The sequence below is a fragment of the Pipistrellus kuhlii genome, unplaced genomic scaffold (genome assembly GCF_014108245.1).
Source record: "Pipistrellus kuhlii isolate mPipKuh1 unplaced genomic scaffold, mPipKuh1.p scaffold_m20_p_13, whole genome shotgun sequence".
Taxonomy (NCBI): Eukaryota; Metazoa; Chordata; class Mammalia; order Chiroptera; family Vespertilionidae; genus Pipistrellus; species Pipistrellus kuhlii.
Window position 1 is genome coordinate 35,421,294 of NW_023425438.1, and position 26,488 is coordinate 35,447,781.

The following is a 26,488-nucleotide window of genomic DNA, read 5'->3' on the forward strand; positions in this document are numbered from 1 at the left end:
AAATAATAGATGTTGAACATGGAAAAGGGAAAACAGAAAAATAAAAGTCAGGCAAGGAAACGGCACACAAACTGGAACACAACCAATCACGGTCTCACGTTTTGGGACATGATAAGCACAATGTACAGGAGAGGAAATGAAGACGTTAGGCACACAGACATTCAGTGCAGCTATGCGATGCTCCTACTCACGGGGCTAGGCACTGACACCTGCTCTAGCTGGCACGGGCACATGATGGAATGAAAACAAACCCAGCCACTCATCTTCACGTACACCATGGTGGTTCTGGAGTATGCAGAAATACTGTCTGGGGACAAATTCAATTCAGTATCGGACATGTGGTCATGCTCTGCCGGTAGCTGAGGACACCCATCCTCTGCCCCCAAACAGCAACAAAACACAGCAAGTTTACTTGCTGATTGACATAAAAGTACCTCAAACAGGAATACTGAAGGCACTTTCTCAGCGGAGGAGACATAGCAAAATCATATTAAATTTCAACGTGAGCTGGAGTAGTCCTGGAATTTTGTTTTCTGTCTTCGAAGTTAGCAAAAATCTCTGTTTAAATGAGTCCATCTTACATTTCTTTAAACAGAGCAAAATGTATGGGAAATTACAGAAGTATTTGCAAATTCTAATATACTAGTCCATTTCTATCTAGTTGAAGTGCCTCAGGGTGCTCTAGCTTTTAACATCAAATAGACAATTATCAGAATGCAAGAGAGCTTACCTTCCAAGAAATATTAGCAGGTTAGAAGTATGTCATTGGGCACATGTTAGCAAGAGGGCAGGAAAAAGGCATATGTAACTAAGCAAGAAGAATCCAGAGAAAGGGTGGTTGGGGGTAAAGGTATCATTTCATCACGGGTTTCCCAACCCACCAGGATAAGAACATTTGGTAAAAAGATTCGGATTCTATAGATGACTTGGAACCTCTGTACTGAGGTAATTCAACCCTCCCAATCCCACGTAGTCCTCTCCCCTTCTACGCAAACCATTTGCTCATAGAAACTTCTGCAAACAATATTCCCCTTTAAGTTTGCTTAAAGTAAGCACACAGAACACAGCTGAAGCAGCATCAAAATCAGTTTATTGGGAAACCAATTACTTGGAGACATTACATTGTAAAGTGATGCAGAGAGAGACCCGAACATTTGAGAAGATATTGTACAAAAATACTATACTCTTCTGAATCCTATAACTTTTGAGCAGACGTTCTTTTTAAATGATTCTGACCTTAAATATTGTTTCCAGAAACAAAGGGTGTCCCCCCGCTTTTTTTTTATTTCCCTTCCTAACAGCTGAAATACATTTGATGAATCCCACATTAGAGTCTTGAAGTTAACTTCTGGACTGGTGCAGATGGCTTTCTGAATAGCATTTGAAGAATAAGTTTATTTTGAAGAGGTTAAATTTTTCCTTAGGTTACGGTTTTACTATATGCATTTGCATAATATGAAAGCATTAGGGGATAGGAAATAAACAGAACACCTTCTCCCTTACAATCTATGTGAAAAGACATAATCCTAACCTCTCAGGCAAGTTTACTGATATTAGATTTGTCACAGTGATTCCCAGATGATGATTTCTGGGAGGAAATTACAATGAAAGGGGGAAGAGAAGTTTTCCAGAATAAGATTTGCCGAGCAAAGTGGTATGAGAGGTCCCCCCGCCCCCAACTCTTTGAACCACTTTCTAACAGTATCAGATGCGCAAAGTTTCCAGTTGTCAAAACTAAGGCACAAATTCTTAACTTTCCAAACTACCCTGAAAGTTGATATTAAGCTAGTCCTGTGGGAGAACAAAATAGCATTTAGGAAAAAAACATGGCAGGTTTACTCAAGCCAATTACTGATTCTGGCATTACATAGATCAATAATGAAAATGAGCACTAGTTTGACTAAAGTTAATGTTTTGGGGGAATTTATATCAAATTCAGTGGAATATATTTGTGTGCAGAGTTTGTCCCAGAGCAGTGACCTACAGAGCGCGGGTCACCTGGATGCCTGCAGTGCTCCATTACATTGGTGAACTCTAAGTGCCAATCAGGGGTGGCCATATCCAGAGTTGAACAGGATGGAAGAACATGCCAGATTCATCAAAATTACTTCAGTTAAAAAGCGGGTTCTTAGTCAAGTCAAATGGAAGCCTGCTAACTTAGAGCATATTCTATCCGTCACGGTGAGCAATAGGAAAATTGTACTTAAAGTTCAGCAGCTTTTAAAATTCACACACATAGCCACAAAAATACTTTAACATAGAGCTCAAAGGGAAAATGGGTCTCCTGTCCTTCAAAGCAAGGCCAGACTACCTCTTATCTCTTTGATGAATCTGCTTACAGGATTAGAAGATATTGTAAATGTTTCTCCTGAGAAGGCCGAGTCTCTCAAGCTGTCCTTTTTAGGAGAGGGGCAGTGTGACCAAGGCAGAAAGCAAACACCCTCTGCAATTCTCCGAGCTGGCACTTTGCAGACCAAAGAAATGCTGGTGGATATGGAAAAGCGCAGACAACCACATTCCCTCAGGGAATTTTGATGGTGACGGGACAAGAAATGGAGTAGACAAGAGGAGAGATTCTAGATAACTGTAAACAGAAGGTAGACATTGAGTTTTTTGGGGAGTTAGATGTCTTTTTTGGAACATGAGTGTGCTCTTGTAGGGAAAACACATGTTTTCAAGGTGAACAGTCTGTGTATGAAGATAGCTTTCCACCGTCAGGAAACATGTGCAAAGTGGTTTGCCTAGAAGCAATGAAGGGTTTATACTAATTTCTTGGGTAATTAATGGCAGGCATAGCAGATGTTCTTGACCACAACCACAGAGCTCAATGAAGATAGTAACAACTGGTGGGAGAGAGGGGCAGGGGGATGGAGTTAAGGCTGGGACCTGACCACATAATCTGCACAGGGTCTTCCTTATCAAGAAGCCTAAGGTAGGGCATTTTGTTCTAAGTCTTCCAAATTGGGTCATGTCTCTTTTTATTTTGGTTGAGTACATTAAATTAAGCAACAAGTCTTTTGCTTGCTCTGATGTAGGATTGTATGCCAGGTTAAGGTTAAGCGCACTTTTCAAAACTCCATTTTAGTCAATTTTGAGGCTCCAAAATTATATAGATTTCAATAAGAGCTCACATGCTTCAGAGAGTAGGAAAGGAGTCCCAAAAAATATCTGATGGCTTGGCAACTATCCTCACTAACACTCTATTAACTTCCAAAGCAATGAAAAGTGTTGAATGATTTGGGAAAGGTTTTTTCTGCAAATTGTATCAGGTGGACTAGTGAAGGTCATCAGCATGCTTTCTAGAAAATCAAAATGTGAAGACTTAAATTTCTGGCTGGTTATTCCTTAATACGTCATGAACCAGAATTTTACTTTCCTCTATAATAATTTCAATGACCTTTTGGCTTAGATTATCAAATTAAGCATTTGGTTTTACCATATGCTGTGTAGTTGCATTAAAACCCACGACTGGGAAATAAGGGTTTTGCTGGGAGCCAATATTGGCTAGTGATGCTGTGCCTCTCAAGCCAATGGAGCAATTAAACGAGAGAGATTTCTCCGTGGGCATAAAACTGCTATTGCCAACATAACATGTTTAATTAAATTGGCCTGGGCATATTAAAGATGAAATTAGAGGAGGAGAGCTGCAAATCTGTACTCCATTTTACAACCCTGTGTCTGACCATATCAAATGCAGGCGCATGTGGTTTCATTCTCCCAGACCACAGGGTGAAGCCAGGGTAGCCAGGACTCATTAAAATGTCCTCAGCATGTCTCTCATATGTGGCCACACTTCCCTTGTGTGCAGGTACTCATTGTCACTCAATAATGTATTTCAATCCTTTTTGCAAAAGTGGGTTTTCAGCTCAGGAAAACAGCAGCTATTTTAAGTTGTTTATAGTTCTAAACATCAATGCTCCTGTTTGAACAGATAAAAGTCTTTATACCCCTGTATGTTTACATAAGAAACTTCTTTACAGACTTGCTTTTATATAATACTTGCGTAGCAATGTTCAAATTTCACATTTTTACTGCATAAGATAGCTTCATGTACCTCTGACTGCTCTGTCTTCTTGGGAGAGCGGGATAATGACCTGTGGTAAATATACATGCCGTGAGGAGGGGTGTGCAATAGGGCAGAGAGTATTGGCAGGAAAAGAGTACTTTCAGATACTATAACAAAGTAGGAACCAAGAAAGTGTCTTTCATTCTAGCAACTAACACCGCTCGGTAACCCAAAACACCTTCCTCTCCCACCTCAGTGAAGAGACACCAAAGGGAAACAAAATGGTATCTTGTTACAGATTATTGGAAATGGAAGCCATTCATTCTGACTCAAAAAAACCAAGCACATCCAGGAACATTACTAGCACCGACAAGGAAAAGGCTAACTGCTGATCAATGTATAGTCTCTAAAGAGGAATGAAAGATAGCTTTGTAATATCTGGAGTATTTCAGTAAATGTTCCATTTTAAACATTCATGTGATAGTTTCTCTGTTCCACTTGGCAGCCTCTAATTTGCTAATTCAGTATTTTGGACAATCGTACTTATTTTTAAAAAATCTTAATGAGGTTACCCTGTCATTTTTATCTCCAAACTCTAAGTTAGTGGCTACAGTATCCGGATAGTCTTATAAACCGAGAAAGTTAACGACTCATGGAGCTCCCAAACTTCATTGTGGAAACTTTACTTTGGCCCAATGTGTCTCCGGTTTGCTGGGCTGAACAAGTTATCATCTCCAGACCTCTGGGATGAGGTCAACCCCAAGAGTCCCCTTCGTTCACTTATTCACTGCTAAAAGCAAAGCTGTTTCTGATCTGAGAGAAGACTGAGCTGATTTAATCAAAATGATCAATTATTGGTCAGGAGAGTGGGAAAAAGTATCATAAACAAAATTAACATTTCATCTTGAGAAAAACTGCTTTTTTTTTTTTGCTTGTTCCCCTATAATTATTAGCAATCCAAGTTTTATAATTAGAATTTAAAAAGTGGCAAGTCCATTATCAAATGACACTGAACAAAGTGACAACCTATTTTAGAGGTATTTTTAATATGTATCTTCCAATTTTCTAAACCACACTAAAGATAGGCCAAGTCAGTTGTTCACTTATTCAGAATATTAAGGAAGTTAAGAATGGTCATTGTCCCTTTCTATAATAAGGTTCTCTCTGGAAATGTTCTGTGGATTATATTCTTTACTATCTTTAATAGTAACTACTCTTGATCTCAGGGTGGTAATTTTGCCTTTGGAAACAGCTAAATGTCACTCAGAACCAAAAGTGGTAGAAAAAGTAGACTAAGAAAGACAACATATTTTCAGGTGCTGAAAGTGATACCAATTAGGTAATAATAACTGACTTTCTTATACCTTATTGCCTTCCTTGAGATTATTTTTAAGGAGAGCAGTTTCAAAAATAACTTAAATGATTAGGATTAGGATTAGCTTCCCAACTAAAACCAAGAAACAATACTCAATTAGATGTCAAAATTCTGCTTTGTCTGCTAACATAATCATGAATTTTAATCATATTTGTAAGTGTCCACTTAAGCCTTATCTCTTGTGATATGTTTTTAAAAACATGGGAATTGAATTTGGCAATCTAGTTATTAGTATGCCCTAAAGGGAAAAAAATAATAATTTGAGATGTTTTCTACTCTTGCACAACTGGAATAAAAGCAAATCAGGAACATATGCTTATGTGATTTTCTAACCACTTTGATGTACACCTGAAACTAATACAGAATTGAATATAAACTATAATTGCAAAATAAAAAATAATAAATTTAAAAATAAGATATCTAATTAAAAAACCACATATGCTTATAGTATTTACCCATTTTTATAGAGCAGATCGTGGATATATATATTTTTTAAAGAACTGAAATTTGATACTGTTTTGTTGTACTGTGTGGGAGTGTGCATGCATGGGAGTGTGTAATATTAAAAAAAGGAACATCTATGTTAAAACTCTGTCATAATTTAGGCTTTTAATTCAGATAACCAAAAAAGAGCAACCCAGCTTAGTAAAAGCTCATTATAATTCTAATAGGTAAACTCTGCTACAGTAAGAATTACATTAGAATACTGAAGAACATCAGGATTTACAAACCCTTCATAGTCCTCCGAAAGCATAATAATATATACTTAGAGCCCTAGAATTCTGTAACCTTAGGGACAATGAAGTCCAAACCCATCATTGTCGAAACAAGGACAGCAGCTCTGGGAAGTGATATGCCTGCTGAAGGTAAATCAGACAGTGCCTGACAGAGGTCAAGATGAGATTCCAGATGCTCTGTCCTGCCCAGGCCCCTTCTCCCACTACCCTGCCTCAGATCCTACACTTGTAAAATGAAGTGGGTGGACTAGATGATAACCTCTAATGTTCCTTTTATAGCTCCTTTAAGTCTATTAATTATCAGCACACTACACTCATCTCAAATAAACCCTTTTAGCTTAGGGATGATGCCATATATATATATATATATATATCAATATCAAAAGGCCCCATTTAATGGCTCACTCACTGTATTCCTTCACAGAAAAATAGTTCTCCCCTCTGAGGCCCTATTCCTAAAGAATTTCATATCAGTATCCTCCTCGGGCTTCCTCCATCCAGTCTCCGGCTTCTGGTCTGCTCTTTTCATTAATCGTCTATTGAACCAGATGACTAGATAATATATCTCAATGGAATTAGGGTAATACATGAAAGAAACAAGTTAGAGACATCTAATTTCTAAACTATACATTCCATGGGTTTCAAGAAACTAAATATTTCATTATATTTCTAACACATATGCTTGAAAAAAAATTGAGAAACGTAGACATAAAACATTATTCTTATTTTAAAAATAAACATTTCCTTCATTAGTTTATACATTGTTTCTATGTCCAGGAAAAAGAATACAATTTTCATTTTCAATAATATTCCTGCCCATAAAGGGACAAGCCAAGTCCCATTTTCACTGCTATTCAACCAAGAAGAGCTTGGGAAAGATGTCTTTTTTAACCCTTAGCAGGAAGGCTTGTGCCTGCCTTCCTCAATTTGGAAACGATCCATTATCCTCATAGAGGCCTTTACTTAGCTCATGTAACTTCAGCTGGCATGGGAAGTGTTTCAAGTCAGAAGGAAGACTGAAAGATTCAAACTTTTTCTCTGATGCCTTTCAAAGGCTGTGCTCACACTGCTGAGGTCAAAGCTTGACCTCCAAAGTGCATGCAGTGTTTTGCAGTCTGTTGTTGTTCAACATTCTTTTTCCCTCCCTTAAAGTGCAAACGTGAGGAAGAAACAAAAGTACCAGGTAGAGAAACAAGCAAATGGACTTGGAATTTTATTTGTACAAATCTGACCAACTAAGAGCTTAGTTTCCCTCTGATCATGGACAATGGCACTCAAGGAAGAGAACCACAGTGGGGTTCTGTGCCCACCTTTTCAAAAGGGTAATTGTTAGAAAACTGCTTTCCATATAAGGAAAAAAATACACTTAACTCAGTAAGAACATATACAGAGGGTGACCATGAGGCATGTTGTCGTGTCAGTGCAAGGTCCTTTATTTATTTTATGAACAATATCCTAAGGTTAGTGAGGAACTATGCTTTGTTTTATTTTTCAATCTAGGAAGCCAAGGAAAACCAACTGAACATTTCATTTGGCTGCATCCTTCAATCAAACATCAGAGAGAAAGAAAGGTAGGTAGCCAGAGTCAAACTGTGCCTAGCTTGTCAGCACACTTATTTCTGTTTATCTGCAAATAAACAACATGCTTATTCTACAAAGACAGAAGACCTGCTGAAAGCTTATAGCAACGCACAAGTCTACTCAAAATGATTCCATATGTTACACCGTAGGATCGCAGTGTAAAGTTATACAAGGGAAAGAGATCAAAAACCCTGTACAGACACCTGATATCAGACTTGAAACGCCCAGTGGAAACAGAACTATTCAGTGTCTTCATTTATACACAATTTACAGTATTTGATTCAAAATAAAAATCACAAGAAAAATACATCTGTTTCTGCTACAATTCCTTCCCCTCCCCCAGCCACCCCCCAATGAAAAGTCTTCTAATAAAAGGTATCATATTATCACCATTGTCTTGTTTTGGTCTAATTCTGAGATCCCGGCTTGAGATGGTTAACATGAAAAGGAATGGCAATATTTGGAATTTATATCATGTACACATTTATCCAAGGATCTCAAGTACTTGCAGTCACATCTCCCGATCTGAGAAATTGCGGTTCAATGGAAGCCAGAATGCTGGATGAATGCTGGACAGGTTGCATGGGGTGTAAAATCCCTTGGCTAAGTCTATGATCAAACAAGGTCAAAGTTGTTTGGCTAGAGCTGGGCCCACTTTGTCTTTTCAAACATATACCATCAGTCAGTCAGTTTTACCCTTACTTAAACCACACATCTGTCTCCAGGCTACTGCCTAGAGTTAAGACCAACCGAAGAAGCCATGTCTTCATAATAATGCAGCAGGATAAAAAGCGAAAGCAGAGAAACACATTCATCAGCATCTGGCCAAAGGAGACGGGTCGGGAGGATTGATTTGGGAGGCCATTCCTAGCAAGAATGAGGCAAAGGTGTCAGTTCACTAGTTTCAGTTACAGTTAAGCTTTTGGTGGAGTTGATTCCGTCTGAGGTGAAGCTCATGGCATCTAGTGCTTGATTTAAGATAATGCTATTGAAGAAGGGTAATGAGAAAACACAGCAAACAATCAGGGAGGAACTGGCCAAGAAATATCTGGAGGGCCAAAGTGATTTTCTTTCCTTATCATTTCTACAGGAGAAGGCAAGGGGTAGGAGATAAGGCCTAGAGGGCCCCTTATTTGCAGATTTTTTTAAAAAATCGTTTTTCTTATAATTCCGTAATGAAAATGTATATTACGGTATGAAGGTTACAGAACTGCATCTGCTACTGGGTCACGGCTACAGGTCTATGAGCTGATCCACCAGCAGTAAAGACCTGGCTAGGTTGGGAAGACTGGACTCAGAGCTCCCACTGCTGTTTCTAGAGTGCCCACCTGGAAGTGGAGAGATAGGAATTCAGTACAAAACAGAGGGTTAAGGGTTAGATGTGCAGAGCAAGCAAAGGAGAAAAACCAAACTAAAACCAAACCCTACAGAAGCAACAATTTACATTTGCAAACTCTTACATGTTGATTTCTAAACATATAAATTAGCTATCCGCCACCTCCCATAAAAGGTTCAGGCACTGTGTGCACACCATCCTGTAGGCAGAACACCGTTCTAATGAATACATATATTTTGCCTGAGAACTGCTGGCTACATACTAACTTCTTGACAACATAGCGTCATTTCCCTGATTGAGTAAAAATCAATAATCTTGCTTTGAGGAGAAAAGAGTTATTAATACCATTGCAATAAAAACATGCTTTAAAAAATTCTTTAAAAATATGTATATTTTAGCATAACCAATGGACAAAAAACTCTGGGGAGGGAAGGCATGTACGGGAGTGGGGGTGGGGATTGTTAAGGTATGTACACATATAATACCTTAATAAAAAAATGAGAAAAAAATGTATATTTTGTGGCATGTTCAAATGATTTGACTCCATCAAAGAGGAAAATGTACGCTCCACAAACATCCAAAAGATGCAAATTATATAATATTAAAGCACCATTGTTAATCTCTTTGGGAAGAATAAATATTATAAATTATTCTAATCATGATAAAAAATGTTTGGTGCTTTTTCTCATGTATGTCTTCAGGGGTCCACTGACTAAAAGATCACTTACTTTTGGTTTGATGCTTTGAAAAAGCAACTTTTGGTCAAACTATCGAATAATTTTCTTCTCTCTAAAGAAACACATGGTCAGGCTTTAAGATACCTCTACCAGAATCTCTATTTGTATCTGTATCTTTTCCTATCTGTGCTGTTCCAGCCCACAATGATTGTCATTATCCCCAATATCTTTCATTAAATGTTGCTCTTTTCCCCTTGTAAATAAGGTACATCACTATTTTGTAGAGAGCTGATGTCAAGCTCTTTTCCCAAATCTCTCTTTCTTACCTTGTGGGTTTTTGGTTATCAATACAGGAATAGGGTCAAACTCATCTTCTGCCACCTTGTCCGAGCCCTCAGGGACATCAAAACCTGAGATGAGATTACTATCTTCTGCAGCTTAATACAGAATGCAAGTACACAAGCAGAAACAACAGAAGCAGAGATTAGCAAATGAGAGAACATGTAAGAGGCACAGAGTTCCCAATTGTTCAATCAATGCAGTCTTTAAAGATAAAAATGCTTATTTTCCTGAGTTGAAATAAATGTAGTAAAATTGGAAATTTTAGGTAAATAGAAGAAAATGTTTTAGCTCTGGCCATGTTAAGACTTTCATAAATGATGAGGGAGAAGGGTTATAATATGAATTCTCTCTGCTATTATAAGATCGTTACTGTGAGGAATTTTGAGTAATTCACAAAAGCATAGAGACTAGTCATTTACCTTCTTTATTGAACAGAGGCCTGACTAGCAATATCTGAAAAACTAAAAAACATGGATTGGGGTAGTTTCTCCTAACAAAACAACCGCTATGTACAATGCAAACAAATGCTTCTGAGAGGACTCACTGCCCTTTGATTGGAAAAAAAGACTTTCATATACCTCTGATGCCTCAGGGAATGTTGGGACACAAGATCACATGCACTGAGATTCCCAGCAGAAGCTTGTTAGAATATTCTTCTCCCTTCTAATTAAGGCTCTCCTACCAGCAAGTGCTAGCTAAGCGCCTATTTTGCCAAGTACTGCTCCTCTATAATTACACGTTGCCGCTGACACACTCCTGTCAGACATACTTGGCTAACAGGTAACTTCTTTCTACATGTTCTATAAAAGCATAATCAGTTGAATGCTATAAAGGGTAAAAACAAAAGCTCAGCTATTACCACTGCAAACCACAGGCTAATTATTTCTTCAGTCAAATTGGGGAGGCTTCCTTTTTAAATTTCTAAACTGTTCCTTTTCTATGTATTTGCTCCTTATAGAACATCACATTCACTACTCAAGCACAAAAGCCTGCATACAGTAAGCCAGGCATTGTGCCTATCACTTTCACAAACTACTCACAGAACAGAACTCAATGTAAGCTACTTCTGTCCGGCAGAATTAAAAACCAGTATTAACCTAAGACTAAGAAGTGAAAATGGTAACTTAAAAAGAGAAATCTTGTAAGTAACTGTGACTCAAATGTTAACTTTTACAAATTCAATTTTTGAGGGTTGACGCCTGTTTTTCACTATCCAAAATGTTACACCGTATTTGATGAAACATTTTTAAGTTATGAGGCCAACAAGTATAATATTAATAATTAAAGCCAGTGATTAATAAACTCAACCATCTATTGTACTTGAACTGACTTCAAAGATATGTAGCTCCACCAATCTGTTGTCTAAGCATTATTAAATATTCTTTCCGAGTGGGACCATAACACAGTGGCTGAGAATACCAGCTGAAGTTTTGCACATAAGGAGGTGGTTAAAACACTTCACTAGCAAAGACTTTTGGTAAAGAGAAAATTTCAGGTGTTCAGTTCTCCTCTAAGGACACCTGTGGGACCAAGAAGAAGAAAGTATTTACCTTTTTGAGCTGGAGCAGAGATCGCTATGGGGGCAAACTCTTCCAGAAGGTCAGTAGTAGGGTTAGAAAGCAGAGAGCAATCTATCAGGGAATCTTCCCCAGTGAGAGAATCTGAGTCCAGATTAACAGCATCCCAGGTCAGTGATGGCATTAAATGGCACAACAATATCACAAGATTAGACCTTAGCCTTTAAGTGATTGCATTTACATGTCAAACAAGCCAGGGCAGGAGAAAGAAAACCAAAAAAAGACATGTTAAACACTCTGAATTTCATCTACAGAAACATGTATTCCTCTTAACCTTAATATATAAATATGGAAGAATTTTTTGCTCAGAGGTTAGATAAGCAAATATGTGATTTGGATGCCAATAAAACTTTAGCAGCTCAGTTTTCAGGAGATGCCATTTGGGAAAAAGAGTTTCACTTAAACTTCCCTAAACATTCACGGGGGGAAAATTACTATAGAATGAGGTGACCAATTTGACTAAAAGGGGGTTGTCTCTGGCTTATTTTTAATGTAATATGACATGATTAAACAGTTCTTTCCAGACCACAGATTCCTATTCAAAATAGAATGACCTTGCCCCTTACTAATAGTTTTCTTTAAACTTGAATTGCTCCTCTGAACACATAATTTTGCTTTTAGATAAACAACAGAAAAAAAGACAAAATTCAGAGTCCAAGTATTTTAACACATGAATTATTTTCTGAAAAGTTTTCTAGAAGAAAATAGCCAAGTAAGCACAAGGAAAGGAAACCCTATTAAATTATTTTAGCCTAGTGAGCTCATTTTCATACTTCCTAGACTTCTAATTGTTTCTATTCCTTAGGATCGGACATTTTTATCAAGGTAATTATGGACTCAAAAAAAGGAAGGTCATCAAATTTGTATTTATGGGCAGTTAAGGAAGTCTACTTAGAGTGAGTTGGAAAAATTAGGGTGAAATGCTGGCAACAACAAAAATTTGAACTTTGCCTACAATTTAATAGCAAATCACCTATATGGTTAAAGCACTGTGCTAGGAACAGGGTGTCGACATCCAGAACATGAGCTCCATGGATGCCACTGTTAGAGGGGAGAGACTGCTCAGTAACCTGGGGGAGTTAAGGCATCCTTACAGCTCAGCAGAGTTCTTTAATTAAGAAGGTGGAAGGATCTGCCACCAGTGGAAAAATCCTGAATAAAGATAGACTGTAACCAGAGAAAGCCCAGGGATCACTCTACAAAGAATTCCAAAAACATAATGTGCTTTTTGGCCAGGAAACACATCACTCAACATGTAGAAGCTGGAACTGTGACAATGCAGGGCATCCCTTCTGGGAGGAACTAACCAGGCTGCAAATTAAGCCCAGGACCATCTGTCGGGTGGAAAGACTGCTCTGAGAGCTCACCACATCAAACAATCCCTGCCGCTGCAGACTCCTGACTGACCTGTGCGGTTCGAGGTCACAGACTCCGTCTGAGATGGGAGGCGCTGGGGCACTGGGGGCTCCAGTCCTGGTATGAGACTCTCAACAGCAACATCAGCCTTTTCTTTTGTAACAGAGCGTTAAGAAAGGAGAATAATGGGTAAGGGAAAGGCAATCAGAGGTTCTTTGGACAATTCTGTCAAGGCTTTCTCCTATAGGTTTCTAAAATGCCAGTCTCAGGAGAGGTGGAAAGCACAGAAGTTACTTTATTTTTGCTGCTTTGAGTATCTGGTCTTCACTGATTGAGCAGGTCTGTGCAAAGTTAACCACCGTGGCCAGTCTCGTGATTCTCAGTTTTTATAGATAAATACAGAGTAAGAGCCATCCAGAAGATCTCTTCCATGTTAGAAAACAGATTGAAAGGCACCTTAATATCTTCTGGTAATTTTGCTTTTCTCAAGGAATAAATGTGGGAGCCTTTCACATCCTTTGTGCCTTACAGAGACCACTAGTCCATCTCTAATCCCATCCCCTAACTAGAGGCCCATCTCTCCGCACGGTCATGGCCTGAGTTCTAGGACTTTGCACCCCTGGAGGATAGGGGTCCTGGGCATTTTGTAGGTCTTGCCTGCCCTGCGGTTGGAGCACAGAGAAATGTAAGGACAAGCAGACCAAGCCCTCTCCCCAGTTTCTACTACTGAAACTTCATCACCAGACACCTGGCACGTAGAGAGGCCTTCTAAAAAAGACTCTGCTAAAGGTAGAGTCTAGCTTGAAACCAACTTTTTCCGTGAAGCTTTTGTAACTAAGAGTGAATTTTCCCACATTCTTCCTCACTCATAAGACATCACTCTAGAAATCTCAGGATATCAAAACAAGGCAAAAATAACAGTGTTATGCAGCTGGAAGACAGAGAAAACACTTGATTTGAAGTGCTAACAAAGGAGATTAAATAGCCTCGGCTTCTGGGTTAGCACAAGGCCTCGTCCAACAGCTGATGGCTTGGTGGCATTTCCATTCCTCACCAGGGCTATTCACTAGGGATCTGCTAACCAGTTAGATATACTTGAAATAGACACACACATCATGCATTATTGAAGAAACAGAAGATGACGACTTTACCAATTACAGCATCGGAAGTGCTGCCAAAAGGATCTGTCATAGGCAAGAGGTCAGGGAGCAGAAGAGAAGTGTCAGGAGATTTGAGTCCCTCAATTAGCTTTTCTAGGTCGGGCAGAAAAGTAAAGAGAAATCAAAATGCAATAATATATTAAAGCAAGCTGATCTTTTTCCATTTTTCTATGCAAATACATTTTAGGGACCAACATTTTGTATCAATTCATCATAAAAGTCATGTTAGTATCTTGTTAAAAGTAGGCTTTTCAAAGTTTGAAGTTTAAAAAATTATTTCCCTAACTGAAGAAGTCAACTCTGTGAGGCATTCAAGACTAGGTTTGCTAGTTTTTAAATCTGAGGTATAATTTACACTGAATAAAAGTAATCAATTTTAAGTGTATAATTTGCTGAATGTTAACAAATGTCCACATTCATAGAAGCACCACTGAAATAATGATGTAGAAAACATTTCCACCACCCCACAAAGTACCTATGTGTCCCCTTTCTAATCAATGTCTTCCTCTCCCCCAGACTCTGGTGACAACTGATCTGTTTTCTGCCCTGATAGCTTTGCCCCCTCCCTCTTTTTCCCCCTAGGATATCCTATAAATGGAACCATAATGTATGCAGTTTTTCTGTCTGGTGTATCAGTAGTTTGTTCTGTCCTATTGCTGGGTGGTGTTCTACTGTATAAATGCACATTTTGTTGATTCATTTACTAGTTGGTGATGTTTGGTGTTTCTAGTTTTTTTGCTCTTAAAAAATAAATGCATATGTCTCTGTGTATTCATATCCCTTTTGGCTCAGTTTTGAATCTCTCTCTTTTTTTACTTGCATTTAAAAATGGTTTATAACTCACCAAGAGGATATAATAAACCATGCCCAAGTCAATGTCAACAATCATTTATTGTCTGCCAACTGAGAGTCTGTGACATGCTATTACTTTTGATATCTTGTGACTAAGAAACAAAAGGATAACAGAAGCTACCAGATTTATCACACCTGGTAACTTAATGTTATTATATGTTATCTGGGTGAAAATTATTTACATCTCTTCAGAGCCATCCATCAAGCTTTTAAAAAAATGTTTTTATTGATTTTTTAGAGAGAAAAGAAGGGAGGCCACATAAATTCTATAACTTGCCCAGTTAAAGGCCAACTTAATGTTACCAGGTGTGATACACACTAAAATTCATAATTCCTTTGACCCTGATCCATCAACAACTATCCATTTACCTTTAACCTATTAACACTAGAGGATTAACTTAAAACAAAGTAATAAATCACAGAATTGTGTAGAAAAAAGGAAATTAATAACTCATATGTCCTTTTGCTTATAAGACTGAGGCCACATAAATTCTATAACTTGCCCAGTTAAAGGCCAATTATCAACAATTTTCTATCACCAAAATACAATGCCATTAAGATAAAACTAAAATTAGATTGTTAGAGATGAATCTGTATTCTTCTAGACCATCAGAAATTGAGATAAGTAAAGGCTAAGCTGATATTGATTGAGGGATAGAAATCAAATTTTAGGTGACTTGTTAGATAATCTATAACTACACAGATGAAATAATGAGTTTTAATGTCTTAGCAAGATCATTTGCTTTGGTATAATTAACACATTGCAGAAAAAGACATCTTAATATGTGAAACCAATTTACCACTTTTGTAGTACATGGCATGTAGCTATCTTTGAATTAAATGGTAACATGCTACATTCCTCATATACACCTGATTTATATTGAAGAACGCAAGGAGGTAAAGAAGAAGCTTCTCTACAGCAGGGAAAAATACTCAGGGTACTAACCAAGTATACAGTATAATCACATCAGCATTAATCTGAAACTATATTTGACAACATTTTATTATAATATCTTAAAATATCTTTGACAATTTTCAGCATACAGGTGAAAATAAGGTTTTCCCCCAAAGTCTAAATTTTTATTCTGAACGTTAGCTTTGTTTTATTCCTCCCAAAAGCTTCTCTCACTTAAACAAACAAAAAAATAAAAAAACCACAATTGTTTCTTTCACTTTTAGCACTCATATATTTGCAATTTTGTAAAGCAATGGGTAAAAAGTAAAGACCCAAAATTACTTGCTTGTGTTAAATGCAGCAGTTTATCTTGGTGCCAAACAGCAGACTAGTATTCTTCCAGAGTCTTAACTGTAGCCTCTTCCAGGGACTCACTGTGACCAGCGGTAGTTCCTTAAACTTCTGACCCTATCTCCTCACCCGTCAAATGGAGAAACCTTCCCACAACTTTTTGTATTGGTCACTTGAATATCATCATTTCCTCAAAGCCTCCCCGAACCCCAACATTACAGAAACCTTCCGGAGCACTCTGTGCTTGTAGTCCTTACATCATCACTGAAAGTGGGGAAGGTGTCTTATTAACTCTGTATCCAGTTCTTGGTTCCCTCTAGTTACTACTCTCTGTCACACCTCTGTCTTTCAGCTTCACTGGGAAGGTGGGAGCAATAGGGGATCAACTGGAAATAGTCAAGCATTTCAATAAGAATCTAATTATTTTATTAACCATTAGCAAAAAGTATGTAAGAGTATTAAAAAGTACATGTGTGCATACATGTGTTGTGGTGAGATGAAATGGAGTAAAGATGGGGTAAGATGCTTGTTTTCTGACCAAACCTCAAAGTAACAGGCTACTCACATAGGTAATCACTGCTGCATGGGAATATTCAAATCCTGGAACTATGGCAGGGAGTGGGAGGGGGCAAAGTAATACCAGGCAGAGAATAGAAGTGAGAGTAAGTCTACAGCATCTGAAGGTGGATGGAATTTGTAAAACCAGTTTCTTTCACTCCTAGTACCCTTGAAGTAAGAAAAGGCTCTCAGGGCTGGTCCCCAGGCACCATTATAGCAACATTCATCATTTATATTTGTAGAATTTAATGTCAGACGTTTTCATTTATCATTCACATAAAACCCTGGGTTTGGAAATAACAAAGAATTGAGGACAATGGAGATCAGAGACTGTGAGAATGTATGAGTTGCCCAAAGTCATGGATGGGACATGGTAGAGCCTGGATTAGACTTCCACATGCTACCAACAGGGCCTGCCTATATCTATCAACATAGGAGAAAAAATCCTCACATAGACATGGCCCTGTGTACAATGGTCAAATTATAAGAGACATGTTGGCATTGGAAGGAACCTCAAATCTTATCCAACAACTAGCCTTCTCATTTGCAGGTGAAGAAACCAGCTTCAGACAGGTAAAATTAGCTCAAGAGCTTATGATAAGAATGCCACATAGCCAGCTAGGACTAGGACCCAGATCTTCTATGCACTAGAGATTCATTCCTTTGCTTTAACTAAGGCCTTGATTGTTTTAAAATGTAGAGCTACCTTAGAGGAGATCACATTTAAAGCTATCATTGTGGGGGTTTTTGGTCACTGTAAAGGAAGAACTTGAGAACAGGGTGTAAAGGGAGGCACAGGAAAGGCTATAGGAGGCTGACAGTCTACAAATCATAGCCTGGAGGCCTCCCATGTGCTTCAAGGACTGGCCTTGGTATCCTTTGTTTTATGAATTCTTTCCTCTCTCTGAAGGTTTTATAAAAATACTCCGAGGCATGTATCATGGGGGTGGATGGATGGGTGGAAAAGAGCAGTGCAGAGAAGAGGGCGGTGAATTTAGGAAACTGTGCTGGAAGGGTTCTTTAACATCCAAAACCTTGTTCAAGCTTCACATTTGGCATATCACGACTTGTTAATATGTAATGAACAGAGACTTCTAAAAATTTTACATGAATCATGAAAAATGACTTCTCTGGATACAAAAGCAAAACCCATCTTCTGGGACAGTTCACACTGAAATGTACAGACTCACACTCCAATTCTCAATTATACAAGGTGACAGATCAGTAAAACCCAGAAATAATTATTAATTGCATTTTGCAATGATTTAATCTTCCTAAGAAACATTTTACAAGAGTTTCCCATCTCTTCTGTGTTAGAATCACAAGTACCATATTTTTCGGACCATAAGATGCTCCGGACCATAAGACGCACCAGTTTTTAGAGAAGGGAAATGAAGAAAAAAAGATTCTGAAACAAACAGTGTCCTAAAATATTTTATGTGCATTAAAACCCAACATCACAGTCATAAACACATGTAATCAACCCTGTAAAGTAAACAGCAGCATTTAGAACCATTTTAGAGCCGGGCAAGTAAAAAAACTTTTTTTAAAAAGTATATGTGTAGGCTATATTTGGACCATAAGATGCAGGGACTTTTCCCCCCCATTTCTGGGGGGAAAAAAGTGCATCTTATGGTCCGAAAAATACGGTACTTGATGCCATCATATTCCATTATGTGAAAAGTAGTGGACAACTCTGGATAGAAGCAAATGGTCCAGTTCTGAGGCTGATTCCGATCACTTAAGTTAGTTACCTAATTTTTCTAAGCATCAGTTTTCTCACTTGTAGACAAAGAATAAAAACTACTTTAATAGATTGTCAGAAATTAATGGTGTATTTACAAGAATTAATGTGTGTGTTTGTGTGTCTGTGAGCGCACTTGTGTATATCAATTAAAGTGCTTGGTACATAAAAGGAAATTAACTTTTCTTTTAGGATTAGATGAGAGATCATCAAACCACTAAACCCTGAGATTACAGATTGAAAATGGGTGCAATTTGCTGAAACCAGTTTGGCTCAGCAGTGGAGTGTCGGTCTGCGGACTGGGGGGTCCCGGGTTCGATTCCGGTCAAGGGCATGTACATTAGTTGAGGGCACGTCCCTGGTGGGGGGTGTGCAAGAGGCAGCTGGTCGATGTTTCTCTCTCATCGACGTTTCTGGCTCTCTATCTCTCTCCCTTCCTCTCTGTAAAAATCAATAAAATATATTTTAAAAAAAAAAGAAAAGAAAAGAAAAAGAAAGAAAAGAAAATGGGTGCAATTCCATTTTCACCCTCAAACCTTGTTATGAGATTAGAATAAGCAGAATTCTTTGGATAAAATGAAATGTGAGAAGGAGGCAAAAGACCTAGGTTCTACATTAAGTTTGTATGACACTTTGGATCTAAGTTTTCTTACCGATAAAATGAAGATAAACTTAAAAGGTCCCATCCAACATGAAAGAAAAAAGCAGGAAATAGAAACTTAGAAGATGGATTATTTAGAGATGAAACTGGAGAATAAAATAAAATTCATTTTATTCAAAGAATTCTGCTTATTCTAATCTTATAACAAGGTTTGATGTTCCCACTTGTAGGATCTGAGCGTGTCTGTTTCTTATACCTTCACCAAGCCTGAGGTTGTGGGTTTGTTTGTTTGTTTTCCATCTTTACCAATTTGCAGCAAGTTTCAGCATCTCATCCTATATAATGAGAGGAATATGCTAATTATCCGTTAAGCCATGAGGTGTAACCACCAACTGTGTAATGATGGGATCACAGATCTGCAGGCAGGCGAGGCAGCAAACTATAAGCAGGGGGCAGAGAGCTACAGGAGGGGACAGGGCAACAAGCTATGAGGGGAAATAGAGGGAGCTATAGGAGTTGTTTTATAATCAGTTTGTCTTGTATTTATCAGAATGATAAGCTTTCTGAAAAAATGCATTTACTAGTAATTTATATTTGTTTTTTTAATTAATTGTCTGCTCATATAATTCTGTTGGTGGTATTTTCCAATCACATTCCCACTTAGTATACTCAGCTATTTCTCATGTTTCTAGGATTCTCAAGTAAAAATAAGTCAGATTGAGTTTGGAGAAGCACTGAAATCAAGGTTAAAATACTGAGAAGGTGAACTCTTCAAGGACAGTACCTACAGAATTAGTTAACATGGGCAATGGAAATGGAGAGTGGTCTTAAAGGAGAGGATTATTAATACTTTGAAATTAAGGGGATAGGTAAGAGAAAGTACCTTCCTCTTTTTTCTTAAACAAAAGCGGCATTGGAGACTGGGGAAAGAGAGAAGGAAATAGTTGCTCGAGTTAGAGGTAGTAATTAATCCATTTCAGGTTTTTCTCCTATACCTCTCCTCTCAAGACTTTGTTATTAAAAATGTCAACTACAAAAACATATCAACTACAAGGCAAGAAGGTAATAAATCCTTCATAAACCAATCTAAGTTTACATCATCAAAACCATTTCCTACCATGAGTCTGGAAGGTACTGCAAGTTGTGAGTTCTCTCTTAAATATCGAAACTGGCTGGAAGCTCAGGTGATTAGAGCAGTGGTCAGCAAACTGCGAGCCGTGGTTTGCCACTCTATTGATTAATGAGTTTGCCGACCACTGGGTTAGAAACTCATACTGATAAGCTAAAGTTACGGTCCAATTCTGAATGGGGCATATACAAGAAATAACCAATGAATGCATAAATAAATGGAACAATAAATCGATGTTTCTCTCTCAAGTCAATATATAAATTTAAAACATATATCAAAAGAGAGGATAAGTATATCTGTTTATTATAGGCCAATAAGATTAAGGGCTTGCTCAAGGCCCACTCCAACCCTAATTAGGAACACAGGCATGAGAAATAAAGCAGGATGAACTTACCAACACAAAAGGGCCCCCTCAAAAATAATGATTTGGTTGCTACACCTTGGTGGCTTTGGAAATTTACTTCTCTAATTTGGGAGTAAGCCCTGAAGTCTTGTGATGAGAGATGCTGTTTTTAACATCTAAATAGTTCCTATCACTGAGAAACCAGACACTAAAATTTGTAACAGCTGCAAGTTAGAAGCAAAAGTCAACAACCATGCCCCATTCCAAGTTCATTCTAGAGAACTGAATTTGCAGGCAGATGAACTTTGGAGAGTAAAGACACGTACTATGATCAACCTTGACAGAAGCTGGAAATGAGGAAAATGCCAGGCAAATAGCTCTGATAAGAATGCCTTGTGAGCACACAAATGCTCAAACTGTGATTTTTTTAAAAAGTTTTTTTTTAATGATGCTTTGGAAAATAAAAATGAAACAAATCCAATCATCCAGTGCCCCTACTTTAACCATCATTCTATCAAGGAAGTCTAACAGCTCTCAGCTGTGCCAAGGTCAAAGGTTTAACTTAGAGAAAGTTTACTTTCTTATGGGGAAAAAAATCACTAAGACATTAAGATAACTAGGACTGCCACACTGGAAATAAGGATCTTGGATCAAAATTGTTATAGCATTTCCTATCTTTATACTAATTTCAAGTTTACAAAATGATTTCAAATACATGGTTTCATCTGCACCTCTTGAGCCACTCCATTAAGGTAGGTGTAAATATTGCCAATTTTGAGAACACAGTTTAAGTAAGTGATTTGACCAAAATCACCCAGCTATTAAGTGGCTAGACCCTAAGTCTTACAAGTTCAAATCCATTTTTATATTTCCCCAACCCTTATATTTAGCTCTCTAGCCAAAGGCTTTATTGATCCTGGAACTGCCCCAAAGTCAAAGAAACACTGATATGTTGCTTTATGTTTCAGACACACTGCTGGGGATCTTGCTCGGGGGACAGGCCATGAAGAGAGGATGTGGAACAGCACAGACCCCATAGCACTGAGGCTTTACTTCCTTCCGCTGGAAAATTCCTCAACATACTTACCATTCAGTGTTATTTGTAGGATCAAAGGAAATTATATATGATAATGTTTTAAAAGCATAAAAACAAATGCTAAGACTTTAAAATACATGCATTTGTCAGGAGACTAAGATTTCATCATTCTTATTCTCAAGAAGGCTGAGTCGGAAGGTAATCAAGTATGTAAAACAAAACAAACCTACCAAAAAACCTGACTGGTGCACACACTGAGCTGAATATAGTGACAAACTGGTTGCTTGGCAGGGGGAACAGGAGGTGTATGGAGACACATTTGTGGTTTGTGGAGGTACCAGATACCCTAAACTCTTAGCACTTTCCTCACTCAGACATTTCAAGCCACTAAAGAAGGATATAGGGGTCTTGGATAAGAAACTATATAACTGAATGGTGCTATGGGCTGAACATGAAAAGAAATAAAATAATCATAGACACATAACCACATTCAGATCAAATTCTGGAGGGTACCGTTTAAGGCTGGAGCTGAACGATCTGCTGAGCCTAGCAATCAGGCTGAGCCTGGGGTTTGGCAGCTTCCTGAAACTGTGGGCTGTGCCTTCATTTGTACACCTTCAAGGAATGGGTGGGGGCCTGGCTGGGACTTGGCAGAGGCAAAGAAGGAAGGCTATGAGGCCAGTAACCTGGTGTTTGGGAGCTGGGACAGAAATGGAGAGTAATGGGGCCACCAGAAGCCTTTCAGCCTCAGGTTTTACTTCATTCATTCACATTCATCGAGTGCTGACTTTCCCTGGCAGTGTTCTCAACACTGGCAACACAGTGATGAATGAAGATGGCAAAGTCCCTCCCTCAGGACTCTGACATGTTGGCGAAGAGAATCAGACAATAAACAAATGAAAAAAGACAATGATAAACACTATGAAGAAAAAGGCCAGGACATGTGACTAAGTGCCCCTGGGACCACGCTACACCTTTCTGAGAAGAGAGTATTTAAACTGAGACCTAAAGGTAGAATGACAAGAAACAGAGCTGGAGGAAAAGCTTTTTCAGGTAGAGTACCAGCAAGTGCAAAGGCCCTGTGGTGGGAACAAGTTTATTCTATTAAAGGAAAGACTGAGGGGAAGAGGCTACGAGCTCAGGTTAGAGGAGCCTTTAGTTAGGGCCTTTAGGTCCTGGTAATAAGTCTGGATTTTATGCTCAGTGATACAAGAATTCACTGGAATGCAAAACACTGATATGTTGCTTTATGTTTTCAACACACAAGTCTGGTCAGATGAACCAGGAAACAAATAAAGCATTCTTGGAATTCTCTATTAAAATGTTTCATTTTTAATAGATTTTTCCATTAAAACCCAAGAGGAGTCATGGCTTAATTGGTATTAAAGTGTATACCACTAACACTTTAGCAGGAATCCTCCAGAATGAGAGAAATCTGGAAGGCCAGGAGACAGGAAAGATAATAAAGAAAGTAATCATGGCAGCCAGCTGGCTCTAATGGCCCCAGGCTCATCTTCACACCTTCTAATTGTATCTCTAAAACTTGGAGTTGAGCCAAAAACAGTTTAGCTCAGTGGATAGAGCGTTGGCCTACAAACTGAAAGGTCCCAGGTTTGATTGTGGCCAAGAGCATGTACCTTGGTTGTGGCCACATCCCCGGCAGTTGATCGATGTTTCTCTCTCATTGATGTTTCTAACTCTCTATCCCTCTCTCTTCCTCTCTGTAAAAAATCAAAAAAATATATTTTTAAATAATAAAATAAAACCTGGAGTTGATATCCTGAGTCACCAAGTGCATTTGCTTGGCCCCTCATCCTTAATCCAAAAGGTTCCTACGCAGCTGCAGAGCACAGCTACTTGCTCATGGGCTTCATCCTCTGGCTTGTGCCAAGAGGCCACCCTTTCAGCATACGCAGCCATGGGCTGTCTAGGTAAGAGCAATGCAAGAACCTGAGGAGGGTCAAAGGAAGAATGCTGTAATAATCCATTTTTCTTGTCTGATCCTATGACTGCTACACAGGGAGGAAAAAGAGATCAATGGAACCCAGCTTGAGTTTGTAGTCCATCCCTTTCCAGCCTTCTGCTTGAAACTAGCCTGGCTAGCTCCTGAGAGATCTGATTACTTTCTTCTCTTTTCTTTAACTACCCGTTACTGAATCATTCCTCAGTGGTTTTAGATATATTTTACCTACATTCACCATCTAGGTCCAGCAAGCTATAATGTTACACAATAATACCTGATCAAGGCAAGTTTTTGCTTCCTTTTAGAATGATCAACAAATTGCCTAAAGAAATAAAAACTATCTTGGTGCCCTAGCTACAGTCTGTCTTAGTAGGGAGAGGGTATGAATATCACAATCACTTCCAATCTTGAGGCAATTAATCAAACACCTTTAATATTTGAGGGGGGGGGGGTGAGGAGGGGAGAGGAGGGGAAATTAGTCAGATCCTATCAGTTTAAGACCAAGATTCAGCAAGGGAAAAACTGGAGAAAAGGAAAACAACCACCAGATGCTTCGAAGGAGCTGGATCTATTTGCTTTTTCAAAGACATGGATAGAGATGAGAAAAAGTGGCTTCTATTCTTCACATCATGCTTCTCCACCCCTCCCCAAAAGGATGGGGAGGAGAGCAGGAAAGAAATCTTTGGCATTCAGAAACTGCAAATTATGTTCCAAAAGCTGTTTCAATCAGAACACACTAACCATTTCTTCCTTTTTTTGGACTGCTCACTTAAAAAATCAGGATACGGTAGATTTAAAGGGATATTTGAATTTATGCAGTCCATTTCACTCCACTGATGAAGAGTCAAACCTGAAGGTTTTCAGGTAGTGGAAGAGCTAGAAAGGAAATTCAGGTTTCCTGACTCACATTTCCTATCAACTTTTATTATGCATTTTCATATTATAAAATTAAAGTATACAATATTACAGGAAAATAGCAACTGGATAGGAAGTAAGTCACCCATTATCTACTCATACTATTAACTACTATTCACATTTTGTTCCTTTTATCACATGCTTATAGGCCTTCCCCAATATTGTTATAATCATTATTGGACTAATATGGAGTTCAGATCCTTTTCATGGAGTGTTTAAAACCAACTCTCAAGAGACTCTGGGACATAAGAATCAAATGGTTAACCTCAGATCAGTTCTATTTACCTACCTGGTGCATCAGGTACTTGAAGAGGAATGAAAGGATCAGACACGCTTAGAAGTGGGAGGCTAGAATCCGCAGCCTGTCCACCCTTCCTTTTTTCAGCTGGAGTTGGTTAGAGGGGAAGGAAGGGTCAAGGAGAGAGAAAAAGAGAAAAGCAGAAAATATCAAGTAAATCTAGATGAATTTACTATTTATTAACCCATTGGTTGGCAAACTCATTAGTCAACAGAGCCAAATATCAACAGTACAACGAATGAAATTTCTTTTGAGAGCCAAAATTTTTTAAACATAAACTTCTGCCGAGACCGGTTTGGCTCAATGGATAGAGCATTGGCTTGGGGACTGAAGGGTCCCGGGTTCGATTCCGGTCAAGGGCATGTACCTTGGTTGCGGGTATATCCCCAGGAGGGGGTGCGCAAGAGGCAGCTGATCAATGACTCTCTCTCATTGATGTTTCTGACTCTCTATCTCTCTCCCTTCCTCTCTGTACAAAATCAATAAAATATATTTTTAAAAAAATAAACGTAAACTTCTTCTAACGCTACTTCTTCAAAATAGACTCACCCAGGTCATGGTATTTTGTGGAAGAGGCACACTCAAGGAGCCAAAGAGCCGCATGTGGCTCGTGAGCCACAGTTTGCAGACCACGGTATTAACCCAACACATCAAATTAGAGAACAAGTATAAACTCAAGAGGTAGAATAAAAAGGGATAAGTGGATATAATACAGTGTAACAGAGAAGTCTGTATGAAATATATAATCTGGTCCTTGCAACATACTCTAAGATGTAATTAATAACAAGTATTCATACATCTGAAATTCCACTTTTCCTTTTGTGGAAACCCACAGTGATCTTTTTCAAATTGGTACAGCAATTACTGTCCATATTGCACGTTTTGGCATGTAAACAAACATTATCTATTCTGTAATCTAGCATATATATATAGGTACTTCCTATGTAACCATTACCCTCTTGAGGTGTTGTATCACTAATATAGTTCTAGGCAGACAGACAGGAGGAGACAGACTTCTTGCCTCCCGCAAAGTTAGACAACCCCTAATCTTTAGATAGATCTTACTATTGGCATTCATTCTATATTTGACAAACTTATAGATTTACAGAAATCTATGTACCATATGGGATATCAGAGTTTGAAGAGATCTTAGTATTTTCTAGTATAATTTTCTTATTTTTCAGAAAAGGAAATATAGCCCAGAAATTAAGAGAGTTAGCCAAAGGTACACCAGCAGACCTAGAATCAGAACCCAGGACTCCTTGTTTCTACTTTACCATTTTTTTTATGCATTTTAATATTCAGTTTGCGATGCCCAGCTGGGTGTGCTCAGTGGTTGGAGCATTGGCCTGCATACTGAAAGGTCATGGGTTCGATTCTCAGTCAAGGGCAAGTACCTGGGTTGCAGGTTCGATCCCCAGACCCAGGTGGGCCCATACAGGAGGCAACCAATCAGTGTGTCTCTCTCACATTGCTGTTTCTCTCTCTTTCCTTCCTTCCCTAAAAATCAATGGAAAAAATGTCCTCGGGTGAGAATTAACAAATAAAAGAAAAAAGAGAGAGAGATTTAGTTAAAAACATTAAGATATATCCATATAAAGGCATTTAATGCAGGTATTTTTAAAGTCATATTTTAGGAGATTATTTAATAATATG

General features: G+C 38.4%; 1 protein-coding gene across 28 annotated transcripts in view; it reads right to left on the minus strand.

Annotated features, from left to right (window-relative positions):
• The window catches only part of AAK1 (AP2 associated kinase 1), a 140,512-nt gene that overhangs the window by 7,516 nt on the left and 106,508 nt on the right, over positions 1-26,488 (minus strand). For 6 of the 28 annotated variants that reach the window (XM_045580847.1, XM_036435586.2, XM_036435587.2 and 3 more), the window contains 5 exons: positions 24,824-24,919; positions 14,139-14,240; positions 13,039-13,140; positions 11,605-11,715; positions 10,039-10,149 (listed from right to left, as the gene is read on the minus strand). The exons of 1 other annotated variant lie outside the window; for it this stretch is intronic. In XM_045580847.1, coding sequence (XP_045436803.1) covers positions 10,039-10,149; positions 11,605-11,715; positions 13,039-13,140; positions 14,139-14,240; positions 24,824-24,919 — 522 coding nt within the window. Of the gene's footprint in view, positions 1-1,073; positions 9,028-10,038; positions 10,150-11,604; positions 11,716-13,038; positions 13,141-14,138; positions 14,241-21,323; positions 21,683-23,426; positions 23,669-24,823; positions 24,920-26,488 lie in introns of those variants that run through there. 21 more of the 28 variants (XM_045580849.1, XM_036435600.2, XM_036435599.2 and 18 more) reach the window with 16 other exon arrangements.